Source organism: Heloderma suspectum, chromosome 5 (genome assembly GCF_057233095.1).
Source record: "Heloderma suspectum isolate Gila_16-S chromosome 5, 16-S_ref, whole genome shotgun sequence".
Classification (NCBI taxonomy): domain Eukaryota; kingdom Metazoa; phylum Chordata; class Lepidosauria; order Squamata; family Helodermatidae; genus Heloderma; species Heloderma suspectum.
Genome location: NC_139462.1, coordinates 91,193,212 through 91,211,980, shown reverse-complemented (window position 1 = coordinate 91,211,980; position 18,769 = coordinate 91,193,212). Strand labels below are relative to the sequence as shown.

The following is an 18,769-nucleotide window of genomic DNA, read 5'->3' as shown; positions in this document are numbered from 1 at the left end:
TTTTGTTAGCTTTGCTCATGAGGAATTACTTGTGCAGCCTGCTCCTATATGGGGTGTGTGTATTCCTCATGAGGAATGGCATCTGCTTCCTGAGGTGGCCACCTCACTTTACCTAATGGTAAGGTAGGAATCTCACTAGCACAAGTATAGTACTAATGGGAAAGTGAAGCTCTTTTGGAAAGATCTTAGGAATTAAGGATAAGAAACCTTTTTCACCATGGTAAAACTATGCCGGGATGAGGCAGATTTCATGTGCACAAACCAAGTTTAGTTGTCTAAAATTCTAAACTAATTTCAGAGTCTATCATCTTAGATGGTTTTTAAAATAACTACTTGATCGTAGAAGTAGTGACTTAAGAGTAGCTTCTGGCAAAGATAATTGATTTTACAGAGAAGTGTAATCTCTACTCAGAGGGAAAAGCTAGTAATTGCTTATTTGCATGTGGTAATTTAAATCCATGCAAACTTAATATTTGGTTGCAAACTCTGAAATTATGTCAAGACTGGAGGGGGGACCCTTTCAAGAAAAACTGTGCCCATGAAAAAGTATAGTTGTAGAAAGTTGATATTGATATTGCATTGTTTATTTTTCTTCTCCCTTGTGATAGTTATTGGTCAGCCCACAAAGAACAAGCGTCAAAAGGAACCAGGAGAGAACAGGATCAAACCTGCAAACAAAAAAGTAAAACCCAAAACTCCCAAATTAAAGGAGAGAGAATCTACAGACGCTTCCCCAAAGATCCATTCAATAATGACACAAGTAATGGATAAGGGCCGCTTTCAGAAGCCTGCTGCTACTCTAAGCCTTTCTGCAGGACAGAGTTTAGAACTGCGGTGTAAAGGAAATAAAATTGGCTGGAGCTATCCTTCTTATCATGACACCTTTAAAGATTCCAGGCTCAGGTAAGGTTTTGAAAGGTTGAAAAGCTGCATCTAAATGTTACTGAAATAAAAAAGTCGGGGCAAATTTGGATGGTTTCACTCAGGTAAAATGCTTAGGAATATATAGGGAAAGGAAAACCATCTCAGGAAGAACAGCAGGATTTATTAGGGAGCTGTGAAGGTTTGAGGCCTACAGAGGCAAAGGGGAAAAATGGTCAGGCTTAAGAGGCCTGGAGTTTTTGTTGGGAGGGGGTATCCCCCAGAGGAATAGTTTCATTTCCCCGGTTAAGTTTCAGTTTCATTTCCCCAGTTAAGTTTCATTTCTTCAGGTTTGAAACAGTACTTTCAATTTTGAGAGAAGAAGGTATAAAAAGAGAGCGAGAGAGCCAGTAAGAGCAGAGTCAGGAGACCAGAGCCTCAAGAAGCAGCCTGCAGAAGTCTAAGTACAGCTAGGGTAAAGAAACCTGCATTTTGGCATTTTTATTTTCTCTTAATGCATTTTGTATCACTCAGTTCTATTGTGTAAATACGTTTAGTTGTAATTTGCTTGCTTTAATTTACCAGTGAACTGTTGTGGTTAAACCCTGTGTCTAGAGTGTCAGTCACCTCACATCTATAGCCTTAACCCCATGTTACCAGAAAGGGGAAAGTAAAAGAAGGAAGGTGGGACTCTTAAGGAGGCAAGAGATCCTTAAGGAGTTGCTCAGGGAGTCCAGGTCATAAGGGGAACCTTGACAGGAGCCTTGCACATTTCTAGTTGACGTGGCATGTGGCCTAAAGCAAAAGTCAAGATAAATAGGGGATGTGCATTTCATCATTGCTCAGATGAAATACCTGGAAATTTCAAAGGAAATAAAAAGAATGACATGGGGAGAACAATCCTGTGGGGATCGACAGTCACCTCCGAACCTGGGGGTGACCGCCTATCCACTGCAGGGTGGGAAGAATGGTGAGGAGCAGTCTCCTCCGTGCTCCTGCCACCCTGCTTTCACGGCTAGACAGCCAATTTTGGCTGTCTAGCCGTGGGACCTTGGAGCATGGGGCAGGGCAGCCAGATGACACATTGGAAGTGTCGTACTGGCACTTCCGACCTTCCCACCCCAGCCCACCCCCAGGAGTGCCCCGTTTCGTTTGCTTCGCGCTGTTCTTCCGAGTGTGGGGCTGATCCGCACTGCCTAGGAGGTGGTGTGGGAGGGGGTGGAAGTCGGTTCTCCGGGAACCAACCAATCCTATGGCTGTCTAGCCACTGACTAGTGGCCATAGGATTGTGCCCTAAGCCTTGTTTCACACAAATTAGTTTTCCAACTTTATCCCAAGTAATTTTCTCCCCCTTCCCCTGAAAAAATAATAATAAACAGTAGAAATTATCACGAGCAGAGAAATTTCTGTTGATATTCTAAGATATGAAACCAACCTGCTCTATTTGAGATTAATTTTATTTGCATAAACTTTCTATATTATAAATGGTATGAAGCATGTTATATATACTGTATGTTGTTGTTAAGTCGTTAAGTCGTGTCCGACTCTTCGTGACCCCATGGACCATAGCACGCCAGGCCTTCCTGTCCTCCGCTCTCTCCCGGAGTGTGCTCAAGTTCATATTCATTGCATCGGTGATGCTATCTAGCCATCTCATCCTCTGCCGTCCCCTTCTCCTTTTGCCTTCAATCTTTCCCAGCATCAGGGTCTTTTCCAGGGAGTTTTCTCTTCGCATTAGGTGGCCAAAATATTTGAGCTTCAGCTTCAGTATCTGTCCTTCCAATGAGCAGTCAGGGTTGATTTCCTTTAGGATTGACTGATTTGACCTCCTTGCAGTCCAGGGGACTCGTAAGAGATGATGTCTCTGCTTCTTACTATGCTGTCTAGGTCTGCCATAGCTTTCCTCCCAAGGAGCAAGCGTCTTTTAATTTCATGCCTACAGTCACCATCTGCGGTGATCTTGAAGCGCAAGAAAATATAATCTGTCATTGCTTCCATTTCTTCCCCTTCTATATGCCAGGAAGTAATGGGGCCAGATGCCCCATCTTCGTTTTTTTAATGTTGAGTTTCAAACCAGCTTTTGCACTCTCCACTTCCACCCTCAACAAAAGGCTCTTTAGATCCTCTTCGCTTTCTGCCATTAGGATGGTATCATTTGCGTATCTGAGGTTGTTGATAATTCTCCCGGCAGTCTTAATTCCGACCTGTGATTCGTCCAACCCGGCATTTCTCATGATGTACGCTGCATATAAGTTAAATAAGCAGGGCAACAATATACAGCCTTATTGTACTCCTTTTCCAATTTTGAACCAATCGGTTGTTCCATCTCTGGTTCTTACTGTTGTGTCTTGACCCGCGTACAGGTTTCTCAGGAGACAGGTAAGGTGGTCTGGTACTCCCATCTCTTTAAGAATTTGCCACAGTTTGTTGTGATCCACACAATCAAAGGCTTTAGAATAGTCAATGAAGCAGAAATAGACGTTTTTCTGGAATTCTCTTGCTTTCTCCATGATCCAGCGAATGTTGGCGATTGGATCTCTAGTTCCTCTGCCTCTTTGAAACCCAGCTTGTACTTCCGGTAGTTCTCGGTTCACATACTGCTGAAGCCTAGCCTGTAGGATTTTGAGCATCACCTTGCTGGCATGTGAAATGAGCGCAATTGTACGGTAGTTTGAACACTCTTTGGCATTGCCCTTCTTTGGGATTGGAATGTAAACTGACCTTTTCCAGTCTTGTGGCCACTGTTGAGTGTTCCAAATTTGTTGGCATATTGAGTGCAGCACTTTAACAGCATCATCTTTTAGGATTTTAAATAGCTGAGCTGGAAGACTGTCATCTCTGCTAGCTTTGTTGTTACTAATGCTTCCTAAGGCCCACTTGACTTCACTCTCTAGGATGTCCGGCTCAAGCTCAAGTTCAGTGACTATCATGACTATCAGGGACATTAAGATCTTTCCTGTATAGTTCTTCTGTGTATTCTTTCCATCTCTTCTTAATCTCATCTGCTTCTGTTAGGTCTCTGCCTTCTTTGTCCTTTATCATGCCCGTCTTTGCACAAAACGTTCCCTTGAGATCTCCGATTCGGATTTTTTTGAAGAGATCTCTAGTCTTTCCCATTCTGTTGTTTTCCTCAATTTCTTTGCATTGTTCATTTAAGAAGGCCTTCTTGTCTCTCCTTGCTATTCTCTGGAAATCTACATTCAGTTGGGTATATCTTCTCCTTTCTCCTTTGCTTTTTGCTTCCCTTCTTTCCTCAGCTACTTGTAAAGCCTCATCAGACAGCCACTTTGCTTTCTTGCATTTCTTTTTCTTTGGGATGGATTTAGTTGCTGCCTCCTGAACAATGTTATGGACCTCCGTCCGTAGTTCCTCAGGCACTCTGTCTATCAGGTCTAATTCCTGAAATCTATTCCTCACCTCCACTGTATATTCCTCACCTCCACTGTATATTCATAAGGGATATGATTTAGGTCATACCTGAATGGTTTAGTGGTTTTCCCTACGTTCTTCAATTTCAGCCGAAATTTTGCAAGAAGCAGCTCATGATCTGAGCCACAGTCAGCTCCGGGTCTTGTTTTTACTGACTGTATGGAGCTTCTCCATCTTTGGCTGTAAAGGACATAATCAATCTGATTTCGATATTGACCGTCTGGTGATATCCATGTGTAGAGTCGCCTCTTGTGCTGTTGGAAAAGAGTGTTTGATCAACGTGTTCTCTTGGCAAAACTCTATTAGCCTTTGTCCTGCTTCATTTTGTACACCAAGGCCATGCTTGCCTGATATCCCGGTGATTTCTTGACTTCCTGCTTTAGCATTCCAATCCCCTATGATGAAAAGGACATCTTTTTTTGGTGTTAGTTCTAGAAGGTGTTGTAGGTCTTCATAGAACCGAACAACCTCAGCTTCTTCGGCCTCAGTGGTTGGGGCATAGACTTGAATTACTGTGATGTTGAATGGTTTGCCTTGGATTCGTAGTGAGATCATTCTATCGTTTTTGAGATTGTACCCCAGTACTGCTTTTCCCACCCTTTTGTTGACTATGAGTGCTACTCCATTTCTTCTAAGGGATTCTTGCCCACCGTAGTAGATATAATGGTCACCTGAATTAAATTCGCCCATGCTTGTCCATTTTAGTTCGCTGATTCCCAAGATGTCAATGTTCAGTCTTGCCATCTCATGTTTGACCACCTCCAGCTTACCTTGATTCATTGATCTTACATTCCAGGTTCCTAAACAATATTGTTCTTTACAGCATCGGACTTACTTTTCACCACCAGACACATCCACAGCTGAGTGTCCTTTCGGCTTTGGCCCAGCCGCTTCACTCTTTCTGGCGCTACTTCGAAATTCCCTCTGCTCTTCCCCAGTAGTATATTGGACACCTTCCGACCCGAGGGGTGGATCTTTTGGCGTCATCTCTTTTAGCCTTGTGATACGTTCCATGGGGTTTTCTTGGCAAGAATACTGGAGTGGGTTGCCATTTCCTTCTCCAGTGGACCATATTTTGTCAGAACTCTCCGCCATGACCTGTCCGTCTTGGGTGGCCCTGCACGGTATAGCTTATGGCTTCATTGAGTTACGCAAGCCCCTTCGCCACAACAAGGCAGGTCATGGCAGAGAGTTCTGACAAAATGTGGTCCACTGGAGAAGGAAATGGCAACCCACTCCAGTATTCTTGCCAAGAAAACCCCATGGAACGTATCACAAGGCTAAAAGAGATGACGCCGAAAGATGAGCCCCTCAGGTCGGAAGGTGTCCAATATGCTACTGGGGAAGAGCAGAGGGTATTTCCAAGTAGCGCCAGAAAGAGTGAAGCGGCTGGGCCAAACCCGAAAGGACACTCAGCTGTGGATGTGTCTGGCGGTGAAAAGAAAATCCGATGCTGTAAAGAACAATATTGTTTAGGAACCTGGAATGTCAGATCAATGAATCAAGGTAAGCTGGAGGTGGTCAAACATGAGATGGCAAGATTGAACATTGACATCTTGGGAATCAGCGAACTAAAATGGACAGGCATGGGTGAATTTAATTCAGGTGACCATCATATCTACTATTGTGGGCAAGAATCCCTTAGAAGAAATGGAGTAGCACTCATAGTCAACAAAAGGGTGGGAAAAGCAGTACTGGGGTACAATCTTAAAAATGATAGAATGATCTCAGTACGAATCCAAGGCAAACCATTCAACATCACAGTAATTCAAGTCTATGCCCCAACCACTGAGGCCGAAGAAGCTGAGGTTGATCGGTTCTATGAAGACCTACAACACCTTCTAGAACTAACACCAAAAAAAGATGTCCTCTTCATCATAGGGGATTGGAATGCTAAAGTAGGAAGTCAAGAAATCACCGGGATAACAGGCAGGCATGGCCTTGGTGTACAAAATGAAGCAGGACAAAAGATAATAGAGTTTTGCCAAGAGAACATGCTGATCATAGCAAACACTATTTTCCAACAGCACAAGAGGCGACTCTACACATGGACGTCACCAGATGGTCAATATCGAAATCAGATGGATTATGTCCTTTGCAGCCAAAGATGGAGAAGCTCCATAAAGTCAGTAAAAACAAGATCTGGATCTGACTGTGGCTCAGATCATGAGCTGCTTCTTGCAAAATTTCGGCTTAAATTGAAGAACGTCGGGAAAACCACTAAACCGTTCAGGTATGACCTAAATCATATCCCTGATGAATATACAGTGGAGGTGAGGAATAGATTTCAGGGATTAGACCTGATAGACAGAGTGCCTGAGGAACTATGGACGGAGGTCCGTAACATTGTTCAGGAGGCAGCAACGAAATCCATCCCAAAGAAAAAGAAATGCAAGAAAGCCAAGTGGCTGTCTGATGAGGCTTTACAAGTAGCTGAGGAAAGAAGGGAAGCGAAAAGCAAGGGAGAAAGGGGAAGATATACCCAACTGAATGCAGAGTTCCAGAGAATAGCAAGGAGAGACAAGAAGGCCTTCTTAAATGAACAATGCAAAGAAATTGAGGAAAACAACAGAATGGGAAAGACTAGAGATCTCTTCAAGAAAATTGGAGATCTCAAGGGAACGTTTTGTGCAAAGACGGGCATGATCAAGGACAAAGAAGGCAGGGACCTAACAGAAGCCGATGAGATTAAGAAGAGGTGGCAAGAATACACAGAAGAACTTTACAGGAAAGATCTGAATGTCCCTGATAGCCATGATAGTGCGTTCACTGAACTTGAGCTGGACATCCTAGAGAGTGAAGTCAAGTGGGCCTTAGGAAGCATTAGTAACAAGAAAGCTAGCGGAGATGACAGTATTCCAGCCGAGCTATTTAAAATCCTAAAAGATGATGCTGTTAAAGTGCTGCATTCAATATGCCAACAAATCTGGAACACTCAACAGTGGCCACAAGACTGGAAAAGGTCAGTTTACATTCCAATTCCAAAGAAGGGCAATGCCCTTGTTCAAACTACCGCACAATTGCGCTCATTTCACATGCCAGCAAGGTGATGCTCAAAATCCTACAAGCTAGGCTTCAGCAGTATGCGAACTGAGAACTACCGGAAGTACAAGCTGGGTTCCGAAGAGGCAGAGGAACTAGAGATCAAATTGCCAACATTCGCTGCATCATGGAGAAAGCAAGAGAATTCCAGAAAAACATCTATTTCTGCTTCATTGACTACGCTAAAGCCTTTGATTGTGTGGATCACAACAAACTGTGGCAAATTCTTAAAGTGATGGGAGTACCAGACCACCTTACCTGTCTCCTGAGAAACCTGTACGAGGGTCAAGACGCAACAGTAAGAACCAGAGATGGAACAACCGATTGGTTCAAAATTGGGAAAGGAGTACGACAAGGCTGCATATTGTCACCCTGCTTATTTAACTTATATGCAGAGTACATCATGAGAAACGCCAGGTTGGATGAATCAGAGGTCGGAATTAAGATTGCCAGGAGAATTATCAACAACCTCCGATATGCAGACGATACCACCCTAATGGCAGAAAGCGAAGAGGATCTCAAGAGCCTCTTGTTGAGGGTGAAAGAGGAGAGTGCAAAAGCTGGTTTGAAACTCAACATTAGAAAAACTAAGATCATGTCATCTGGCCCTATCACTTCCTGGCATATAGAAGGGGAAGAAATGGAAGCAGTGACAGATTTTACTTTCTTGGGCTCCAAGATCACCGCAGCCGGTGACTGTAGCCATGAAATTAAAAGACGCTTGCTCCTTGGGAGGAAAGCTATGGCAAACCTAGACAGCATAGTAAGAAGCAGAGACATCACCTTGCCGACAAAGGTCCGTCTAATCAAAGCTATGGTTTTCCCAGTAGTAATGTATGGCTGTGAGAGCTGGACTATAAGGAAGGCTGAGCGCCGAAGAATTGATGCTTTCGAACTGTGGTGCTGGAGAAGACTCTTACGAGTGCCCTGGACTGCAAGGAGGTCAAATCAGTCCATCCTAAAGGAAATCAACCCTGAGTGCTCATTGGAAGGACAGATAATGAAGCTGAAGCTCCAATATTTTGGCCACCTAATGCGAAGAGAAAACTCCCTGGAAAAGACCCTGATGCTGGGAAAGACTGAAGGCAAAAGGAGAAGGGGACGGCAGAGGATGAGATGGCTAGATAGCATCACCGATGCAATGAATATGAACTTGAGCACGCTCCGGGAGAGAGCGCAGGACAGGGAGGCCTGGCGTGCTATGGTCCATGGGGTCACGAAGAGTCGGACACGACTGAACGACTGAACAACAACAACAACAACACTTGTTACCTGAGCAGTGTGGTTGTCATGGTACTGGCATGGGAACTTCTCATGTGATCCACTCCCCTCCCCTCCACCCCCCCACCCCACCCCACTCCCACACACATTCCTCCTCCCCCTCCTCCTCCTCCTCCTCCTCCTCCTTCTTCTTCTTCTTCTTCTTATTATTATTATTATGGCATTTAATTTATGCTGGACTGGTGTTAGGTGAAGCCACAGTCTCTCTTTTGTAGTTCTGGCTGCTGTGATGCCTGATGTGAATGTTCACTGTTTGCTGGATTATATTGTTCTGAACCAGCTTTTTTTTTTTTTTTACAACATGGCATATTTCATGTAACTATAATGCTGGAGCTTGGGAACACTGAAGCTTTACAGGCATTCAAAGTTGTCCATCCATAGCACAGTTCCATGTGGAGTAGGGTAAAATAAGAGACTGATGGGAAAGCCGAGGAAAGGTCATATAGATCCATGTTATGGAATGGAGCAGTATTACTCGATCCACATATGCACACCCACACACACACTGCCTCCTCATGGCATAAAAGGCCCTCGACATGCCATCACTAGTTCATGGGCTTACTTGGTTGATCACTTACTGCTTATTTGTAGGACAGGGTTTTGGCTGAAGTGAATGAAAATTATTTTTACTGAGAGAACAAGATATCCACAGAAAGAAACTAAAATGCCAAGCAGGCATCTATGAAGGCTTTGATTTCCAGTGCATCTACTGCCTTTATGTGCATAAAGATAATATATCTCTAAATATATCTCTAAATATAAATATATGTCTAAATATAAGAACTTCTAATCATCCAGAAATGGGTATGTATCAGTTTTAAGGCATGGAAAAGTAACTACTATTACCACAATTTTTTTAAAAAACCCAATTAGCTCATGTCATTAATTGTCATAGGACATTGTGTCTGCTACAAGTACATGTCCTTTGTTAAATAATGTCATGGAGGAGATGTCTGTAAGGGTACTAACCATGACAGCCAGAAAATGCCACTTCTTTCAGAAACACTACATCTCCTAGATGCTGGGAACAAATAATGCAGATGCATGAACATCTATCACACCAAAGCTAGAAAAGCCATTAGTCTTGCAGATCCAGTATGGTAAGCCAGTGTGGTGTAGCGGCAAGAGTGTTGGACTGGGAGCTGGGAGATCTGGGTTCTAGTCCCCACTCAGCCATGGAAGCTCACTGGGTGACTTTGGGCCAGTCACACAGTCTCAGCCCAACCTACCTCACAGGGTTGTTGTTGTGAAGATAAAATGGAGAGGAGGAGGATAATGTAAGCTGCCTTGGGTTCCTTGCAAGAGGAAAAAAGGCGGGGTATAAATGCAATAAATAAATAAATAATTCTCTTTTTCCAAATGATCTGGGTTTTATTTTGCAGTTATCTGAGCTATAGCATATCAGGCCACTAGATGGCAGATTTCAGCTGGAATATTGTTGGCATCTCCAATTCTCCATCCTTCAGAGGGAATTAATAAATAATTGTATAAATGCACAGCTGGCTTCACTTTTCATATGTGTTTGCGTAGTTTTCGACACAGTCCACTGAACTGCCAAAATGCTTTGACTATAAAGGTAAGCTAGATGTTTATTCAAATGAGGACTTTTATCTGAGGACATAAATAAAGTCTGAAAAGGAAATGATGATGTTTGAAATCAAGAGGCTGGTATTTTTCAGTACTTAAACTATGTATAGTCTAAACATTTGTATTCCAAGTTTAAATAAAAAATACTGGACTTCTGAAATGCCTTGATTACACAACTTGATTAATTTAGCACTGCCAGATTTAGAGCATGGGTTACCAATCTGAATACCTATTTATACTTCTAGGTGAAAAAAATAAACTCAAGATTTCTCTTAACCAAGAAAGACTCACCAATGAGGGACTCTTTTCTCTAAAGAGCATGGTCTATTTCAGAGGCTTGCACTGAAAAGGAGAAGCACAAAGGATGAAATCTACCTAAGGGTGGGTGCTTTATAGCACAATACATTTACTCAGGTCAATGGGGCATCATGTGCATAGGATTGCATCCTCAACATCCCATGTGCTTTACTCTCCCACTGAAATCAAGGGCACATCGAAGTGTTTCACTTTGGCAGGATCATGCTTATTACATATATAAACTTGGTTTAAAAATAATTTGAGGCAATTTTTAAAGAAAATTTCTACTCTGCTTTTTGACCCCTAAAAGGGTCCCCAAGATGGCTTCCAGATTAAAAACATAAAAATACAATAAAAATAATGAAATTAAAAACAAAAGAAAATATATCACTTCAATAATTAAAAACAGCAACACGAGATGGGCATAAAACAACTGGGTCTGGATTACTGCAGTGCATTATATGTGGGGCTGCCTTTGAAAACAGTACAGAAACTTCAGTTGGTCCAAAACAGGGCCACAGGATTGTTAATGGCGACTGGCCAACGAGATCATATTATGCCAGTACTTTCCCAGTTGCACTGGCTGCCAGTCCCTTTCCGCGCCCAATTCAAAGTGCAGGTGTTAACATTCAAAGCCCTAACGGCTTGGGGCCATGGTATCTGAAGGGTCGCCTTCTCCCATATGTGCCTGCCCAGACCCTAAGATCATCTTCAGGGGTCCTTCTCCAGGAGCCCCTGCCAAAACGAGTAAGGCAGGTGGCTACCAGGAAAAGGGCATTTTCTGCTGTGGCACCCCGGTTGTGGAACAAACTCCCCAGAGAGGTTTGCCTGGCACCTACATTGTACTCTTTCCAGGATGTTGAACTTCAGGGCTGTGGGCCACTCCACAGATTTCAAGTAGTACATATTGAACCCTTGTAAGAATAGCTTTGTAGCCCAACCAGACAGATTAAGTAGGATAACTGTTTTGCTTCAGAGAGATGTCCTTATTAGTAGATCCCCTTCTTTACAAGCCTCTACCCCAAGAATTACAATAGGCTGCTACCAATCAGTTTAAAGTTCCTGGTGCACCCTAGTCTGTCCAACTGCTTGGGAAGTTTCTAAGCCCTTCTGCCAAGAACCCTTCCCTTCAGCCTACCTTTAGGAAAAAATAAAAAGGACGGTGCTATGGATTTACTTGCCCTAAGCCCAGAAGACAAAGAACTGAACAAAACCTTATGAAATATCCTAAGAACATTTAGCAACCATGAAGTCTTACATACGGGGAGAGTTTTAGTGAGAAATTCCCTTTTAAAACAATGCAGCCAAATGTCCAAATATAAGAAGTTTTTGAGGGGGGCAGGAATGGAAGAACAAGGAAAAGGAAGGCAAAAATCACACACTCACAGCATTCCCAATAAAAATTAATACAGTCAATCTGTGTTAGCTAACTACATGTTACCTGCTTCAGTAGAATCTTGGGTTTAAGAGCATATGCAGATTTCCTTGCAGAGAGGATTGTCTGACTGAAAGATAGCATTTTTGGACTCCTGATCAGATGTTTCCAGGATAAGGCAGACTGAGAATGGTCTCACATGTTTATGGAAATCTGAGTGAAGTCAAATCCAGCCCCTTAGCCGGGACGGACTGTCATTCTGTGCAGTGGTGAGGTAAGCTCTATTCCTATGGCAATGGCCCAGTCAGCCAATTAGAAGTTGTTTTAGAGCCTACGTACACTTACCTAATGGCTCTGAACCTTTACATCAAAAGGGTTAGTCGGTTCCAGGTACCTGTAGTATTGTGAAAGGGAGCTTAAATTCTAGATTAATATGGGGTGGGGTGGGGAGATACAGTTAGGGCTAGAAATATTGGAGCAAGGATAACTGTTTTGGCAGTTGGCCTCTGTACACTACCACATTGAAGTTGAAAGGAAACACACGCAGATGGGAGCGAAGTCAGGACTTTCAGCTGTAATTCAAGGGGTTTGGCAAAAGTGGGGCACTAACCATTCAGGAAGTACAGCCAGTGGCATACACACACACCCATCGTTGGTGGCTCATAAGTAATGGAACAAACCAACATCATTTCAAACTTAAGGATCGCCTTTAATACCTGAATGAAAATCCTTTGCAGTCAGTGACTGCCTGAAGACTGGAACCCATGGACATGACCAAATGCTGAGTTTCCTCCCTCGAGATGCTTTGCCAGGCCTTTACTGCAGCTGCCTTCAGCTGCTGCTTGTTTGTGGGTCTTTCTGCCTTCAGTCTTGTCTTCAGTAAATGAAAAACATGCTCTGCTGGGTTGAGATCAGGTGACTGACTTGGCCATTGAAGTACATCCCACTTCTTTGCCTAGAGAAACTCTTGGGTAGCTTTTGCTGTATGTTTTGGGTCATTATCCATCTGCAATATGAAGCGGCATCCTATCAGTTTGGCAGCATTCGGCTGAATCTGAGCAGAAAGTATAGCCCTATACACTTCTGAGTTCATCCTGCTGCTTTTCTCAGCAGTCAGGTCATCAATAAACACCAGTGACCCGGCTACATTGGCAGCCATACATGCCCATGCCATAACACTGCCTCCACCATGTTTGACAGATGATGTAGTATGCTTTGGATCAGGAGCTGTTCCTTTCCTTCTCCATACTTTTCTCTTCCCATCATTCTGGTACAAGTTAATCTTGGTCTCATCAGTCCAAAGAATCTTATTCCAGAACTGGGCAGGCTTTTTTAGGTGTTTGCTGGCAAAGGCTAATCTGGCCTGTCAGTTCTTGAGCGTTACCAGTGCTTTGCACCTTGTTGTGAAGCCTCTGTATTTACATTCATAAAGCCATCTCTTGACTGTAGATGTTGACAGTGACATGCCTACCTCCTCAAGAGCGTTCTTGACCTGGCTAGATGTTGTGAAAGGGTTCCTCTTCACCGTGAGCAGAATTCTGTGGTCATCCACTTTAGCTGTCTTCTGTGGCCTGCCAGGCCTTTTGCTGTTGCTGAGCTTGCCAGTTAATTCCTTCTTTTTCAGGGTGTTCCAAACTGTTGTATTGGCCACTCCCACTGTTTTTGCTATCTCTCTGATGGGTTTATTTCGTTTCCTCATCCTAATGATGGCCTCCTTCACTCGCATGGACACCTCTTTGGACCTCATCTTGGGAGTTCCAGTGAACAGCTACCACATGCAAATGTAACACTCAGAACCACCTCCAGGCCTTTTATCTGCTTGATTGGTCATGGGGTACCCAGGAAACAGGTCACACCTGGCCATGCAGCTGCTTGTCAGCCATTCGTTCCATTACTTATGAGCCACCAACAATGGGTGTGTGTGTATGCCACTGGCTGTCCTTCCTGAATGGTTAGTGCCCCACTTTTGTCAAACCCCTTGAATTACAGCTGAAAGTCCTGACTTCGCTCCCATCTAGGTGTGTTTCCTTTCAACTTCAATGTGGTGGTGTACAGAGGCCAACTGCCAAAACTGTTATCCTTGCTCCAATATTTCTGGCCCTGACTGTACAATTTTGCCTATTGATGAACTCCCAAAGTGGTGATGAAATGTAAGTGCTTCAGGGGGCACTGTTGCTCTGTTTAGAATATAAGGGTTTGCTTTGTCACAATGACCGACATTGTACTGTAGTGATGAACGCTCATAGCCACTTGCTGAGACATATTCACAAATACCACCTCATAAGAAGGCAAATAAGCTGGTGCAGCACATACTGAGAGTACTTCAGAAATGTGTACACTGTTGAATATTCTGTGATATGGCGTGGAAGAACTTGGAGAAATCCTACTGCACTCTCAGGTACGTTGTCAAGGCATATATGATAGAATCTATCAGACAGATTAAACTTTAATAGGCTCCACACCATATTTTTCAATTCAATCTTCCTGTCATCCCCCCATTCATGACATGTAGATCTCTTGCCACAAGGTATTCATCTTGCAGATGGTATATGAAAAGTCTGCATTTCGGAAAAGGTAGCTCAGATTGAATGATTTGGAACTATTATGAACTATAATTTCAGATAGCTTGGCTTTATGGTTTTATTTTTAGAATTCTCTAGCTTATAAGAGTGATAAATTAACATCGGTCCCATCAATACTTAAAAGTCCCTTCCTCATTGCTGAAATTATAGAAAACATCAAGGCTGAGCATGTCAGCACTGAAATTACTTGGTAGAGGGATATTACTGTGGTGCTGCAGAACTTTGTCGTAGCTGACACACCATTCTTGATGGTTAAAGTAGGTTATCAGTGTCCTGCTATTGCAGGTCTTGTGGATAATTGGAATGTTCGTTACATGAAATGGTGTATATTTCCTTTGGTTGTGTAAAAATAACGTGATTTTAAGCCTCAAACAAACTGTAAGATTTTAATTTGCTCTCATCAAGCTCATAGTCACTTTCATCACTAATGTTGCCATCTTCGGTTTTGTCTTCATTATGGTGACAAGCAGCAGTGGACTGTTCTGAAGAGTATGAGTTGATCTGATGTAACTAGCTATTTCTTTTGCGGGAACTGATAGCCCTAACAACATCTCTGGTCTGTTTCTTCTCTCAGCACTGAGAACTTTACCTCATCTTCAAACTGCCTTATCAAGAACTGTTTAAACACTCTGTTTGTAAGTACCTTCTCTGCCATAATTTGAGAGCCAGTGAGGGTGAAACCTTATTGTTTTGGTTTCATCTCATTCAAGATAGACCTCTAGTACTTCATCATGGGATGCTCTTCAGGTAGCTGTTGTATGATTTTACTTCAACAATTACTTGCACATATCGTTTGAATAAATAATCGAGATTGGTGGCAAACACATGATGTTCATCTTGCAAATCAGCCATTCAGCTGTAGACTTGGTCTTTGAAGAACTGGATAGCCCTCAGAAACATAGATGCATAACCATATTCAGCTATATGGCATTTAATATATGCTCCACTAGCTTTAGCCTTTGAATATATGACATGTTAAGTTCATAAGAGAGCCAGTGTGGTGTAGTGGCTAGAGTGTTGTACTGGGGAGATCCAGGTTCTAGTCCCCACTTGGCCATGGAAGCTCACTGGGTAATTTTGGGCCAGTCACAGACTCAGCCCAACCGACCTCACAGGATTGTTGTGAGGATCAAATGGAGGAGGAGGAGGATTATGTATGCTGCCTTGGGTTTCTTAAGGAGGAAAAAAGGCGAGATATAAATGTAATAAATAAATAGCGTAATAAATAAATAGCATAATAAATAAGTAAGTTATGAACTGATCTCATGTTACTACTGCTGGCATTCTCTTCCAGTGGTATTTGTGAACATGCCTGAACAAGTGGCCATGAATCTTTATGACTATAATGTGGGCCATTTGTTTCATTTGTTTGGCTGGGATGTAAAGCTATTATTTCAAGGGTTATCTTCCATGTATGATTCTTCTAAACACTGCTAAACTGGTACACCAAAGTTGTTCTTGCCAGCATCTCCAGTTGTTTGATGACTATTTCCTGTCAGTAGTGGCATCAACAGTGTGTGTACACAAAGCCACACCGTTTGGCATATATTAATAGTTTAGGATTAATTTTGTTCTCCTGCCCCATCTTGATTCTCCATATGAGTACTATTCCTTTTGCCTTCGTCATCTTCTATTCATTTATTCATGACTGAAATAAAAAAGGATACAATGATATATATTTTTGCTGTTTGATTTGTTTGTTTTGCTTTGGTGGGCTGTCACTGCAATGAAAATTCTTGATCACCCATGTTTTAAAATTTTCATTTTTAAAAAGTTTAGTCCCATTTTTGTGGGTCTACTTTAAGAACAACTAAATCTGGTTCTAATCCAAGGACTACAATTGGAGCAGTTTCTGGCACTTGTCATGTTTTACTAGGTTGCATCTTTTACTAGGTTGCATCTATCTAGAGATATACTTACATTGAGAAAGGAATTAGCCTGAAAATTGCAAACCTGTTTTTCAGAACCTGTTGTACATACTACGTTTTGATAAATTAAATACATTACCCATTAAGAGAATTTGCTGGATGTAAATAAGTCTAGGGCACAGAAAACAGATCAGGGGGAATACCCCTTATTATTCCAGCTTGCCTTTATAAATATGCAAGTTTTTGATGTACACACAATTGATTACCAGGAAGAATGCTTCCGTCAAGGGTTTTAGACTATGACACAAAAGTTGATCTACTAGAGAGAATGCATAGGAGATTAATTCTCCACACATGGAGAGACACTTTGCTTACTCATTCAAAAGCACAAATGTGTCTCTGTATCCATGCTGCTGAGTTGCAGGAGAGAGAACTTGCACCCAATCCCATGCCTTCTCAAGGAGGGGCAAAGGACAGTAAGTCCCTAGCAGACAGTATTCTTGTAATGCCAGCACAGCAGGACCATCTGGCCCTGTGTTGGCATCACAAGAAATTCTGAACTGAGCTATTGTCATTTAAAGTGGAGAGTGGCCTAATCACTAGACAGTTGCATATACAATGGATTAATCAGCAGGGGGTTACAGGCTGTTCTAATGAACTAAGATCTCTATTGAAACTGGTTTTGTATTCATCAATAGAAACACAGTTCAGTACTTAAATATCTGCCATACACTATTCCTTATTCTGGGATTAATACAGCTAGAACATTTTGAACGAAAAATCTGATAGATGCTACCCTTTTCACATTAACTCTGCCCTCCACCACACTGATTTGGGTCCCTCCAAGTAAATATACATAGGTTGTTGTTGTTGTTCAGTCGTGTCCGACTCTTCGTGACCCCATGGACCATAGCACGCCAGGCCTTCCTGTCCTGCGCTCTCTCCCGGAGCGTGCTCAAGTTCATATTCATTGCATCCGTGATGCTATCTAGCCATCTCATCCTCTGCCGTCCCCTTCTCCTTTTGCCTTCAGTCTTTCCCAGCATCAGGGTCTTCCCAGCAGTCAGGGTTGATTTCCTTTAGGATTGACTGATTTGACCTCCTTGCAGTCCAGGGAACTCGTAAGAGTCTTCTCCAGCACCACAGTTCAAAAGCATCAATTCTTTGGCGCTCAGCCTTCCTTAGAGTCCAGCTCTCACAGCCATACATTACTACTGGGAAAACGATAGCTTTGATTAGACGGACCTTTGTCAGCAAGGTGATGTCTCTGCTTCTTACTATGCTGTCTAGGTTTGCCATAGCTTTCCTCCCAAGGAGCAAGCGTCTTTTAATTTCATGGCTACAGTCACCGTCTGCAGTGATCTTGGAGCCCAAGAAGGTAAAATCTGTCACTGCTTCCATTTCTTCCCCTTCTATATGCCAGGAAGTGATAGGGCCAGATGCCATGATCTTAGTTTTCTTAATGGTGAGTTTCAAACCAGCTTTTGCACTCTCCTCTTTCACCCTCAACAAGAGGCTCTTTAGATCCTGTTCGCTTTCTGCCATTAGGGTGGTATCGTCTGCATATCGGAGGTTGTTGATAATTCTCCCAGCAATCTTAATTCCGACCTCTGATTCATCCAACCCGGCATTGGGCTGCAAATGATTTAGATATAAAACCACTGGTAGCCACTGATGTTTACTGGGAATTGCTTATAGTCAGGGCTGCATGTTGTGCGTTAAAAAATCAACATGAAAATTTCTATGCCAAGAAAAAAAACCCAGAATTCTACAATATTTATAAATTATGCAAATTAAGCATATTTACGTGTTTGTTTTGCATAACATCCTCTGCTTCAGCTAGTCACTGGGAGGGACAAAGAATTGTGCAGGGCTTTGAGATCCTGCATTTTGCCACTGGAAACCCTACTCATTCCAATCTGACGTCTGAGACTTCACTAGGTATTTTTCACTCTTTAGGAACTTACTTAAAAAAAAATTAAGCTGCGATTTCAATTATTTTTGTAAGTCTCACCACAAATGAACTTGGCATTTGCATAGTTCTTGCATACATTTTCTATAAATGCACACTGGCCTTCATATATAATATATTGGTATGTGTGTATAGGTGGTTCTGGTGTACTGCTGATTAGGTTTTTTGTGGGAAGTAATACTCCAAAAGGAAATCCTGGGTTGTGTAAATTTTTGGACAACTTTCCTCTGTGTGGACAACCAGCAGTTGAGGTGGTACTGTTATTTCTCTGGCCTGCCAGGAGGGTTATCCAGAATTGCTTTGGATAAATAAACTGCACCAGTGTAGATGTGGGGAAAAAGGACTGTGGATGAGATCATACTAGTTGAAAGTGCTAATTATTCAGCCTCTCTAGGGATACAATAAGGATTGTCAGGGAAGGTACTGGTCTTGTACTCTATTAAATCTGATAATCAAAACATTCCACTAGCCACCC

At 42.6% G+C, this 18,769-nt stretch overlaps 1 protein-coding gene across 1 annotated transcript in view; it reads left to right on the top strand.

Moving 5' to 3' along the window:
* The window catches only part of PDGFRL (platelet derived growth factor receptor like), a 46,240-nt gene that overhangs the window by 3,689 nt on the left and 23,782 nt on the right, over positions 1 to 18,769 (top strand). The window contains exon 2 of the mRNA XM_084856664.1: positions 609 to 903. Within this exon, the coding sequence (XP_084712790.1) occupies positions 609 to 903 (295 nt within the window). The remainder of the gene's footprint in view (positions 1 to 608; positions 904 to 18,769) is intronic.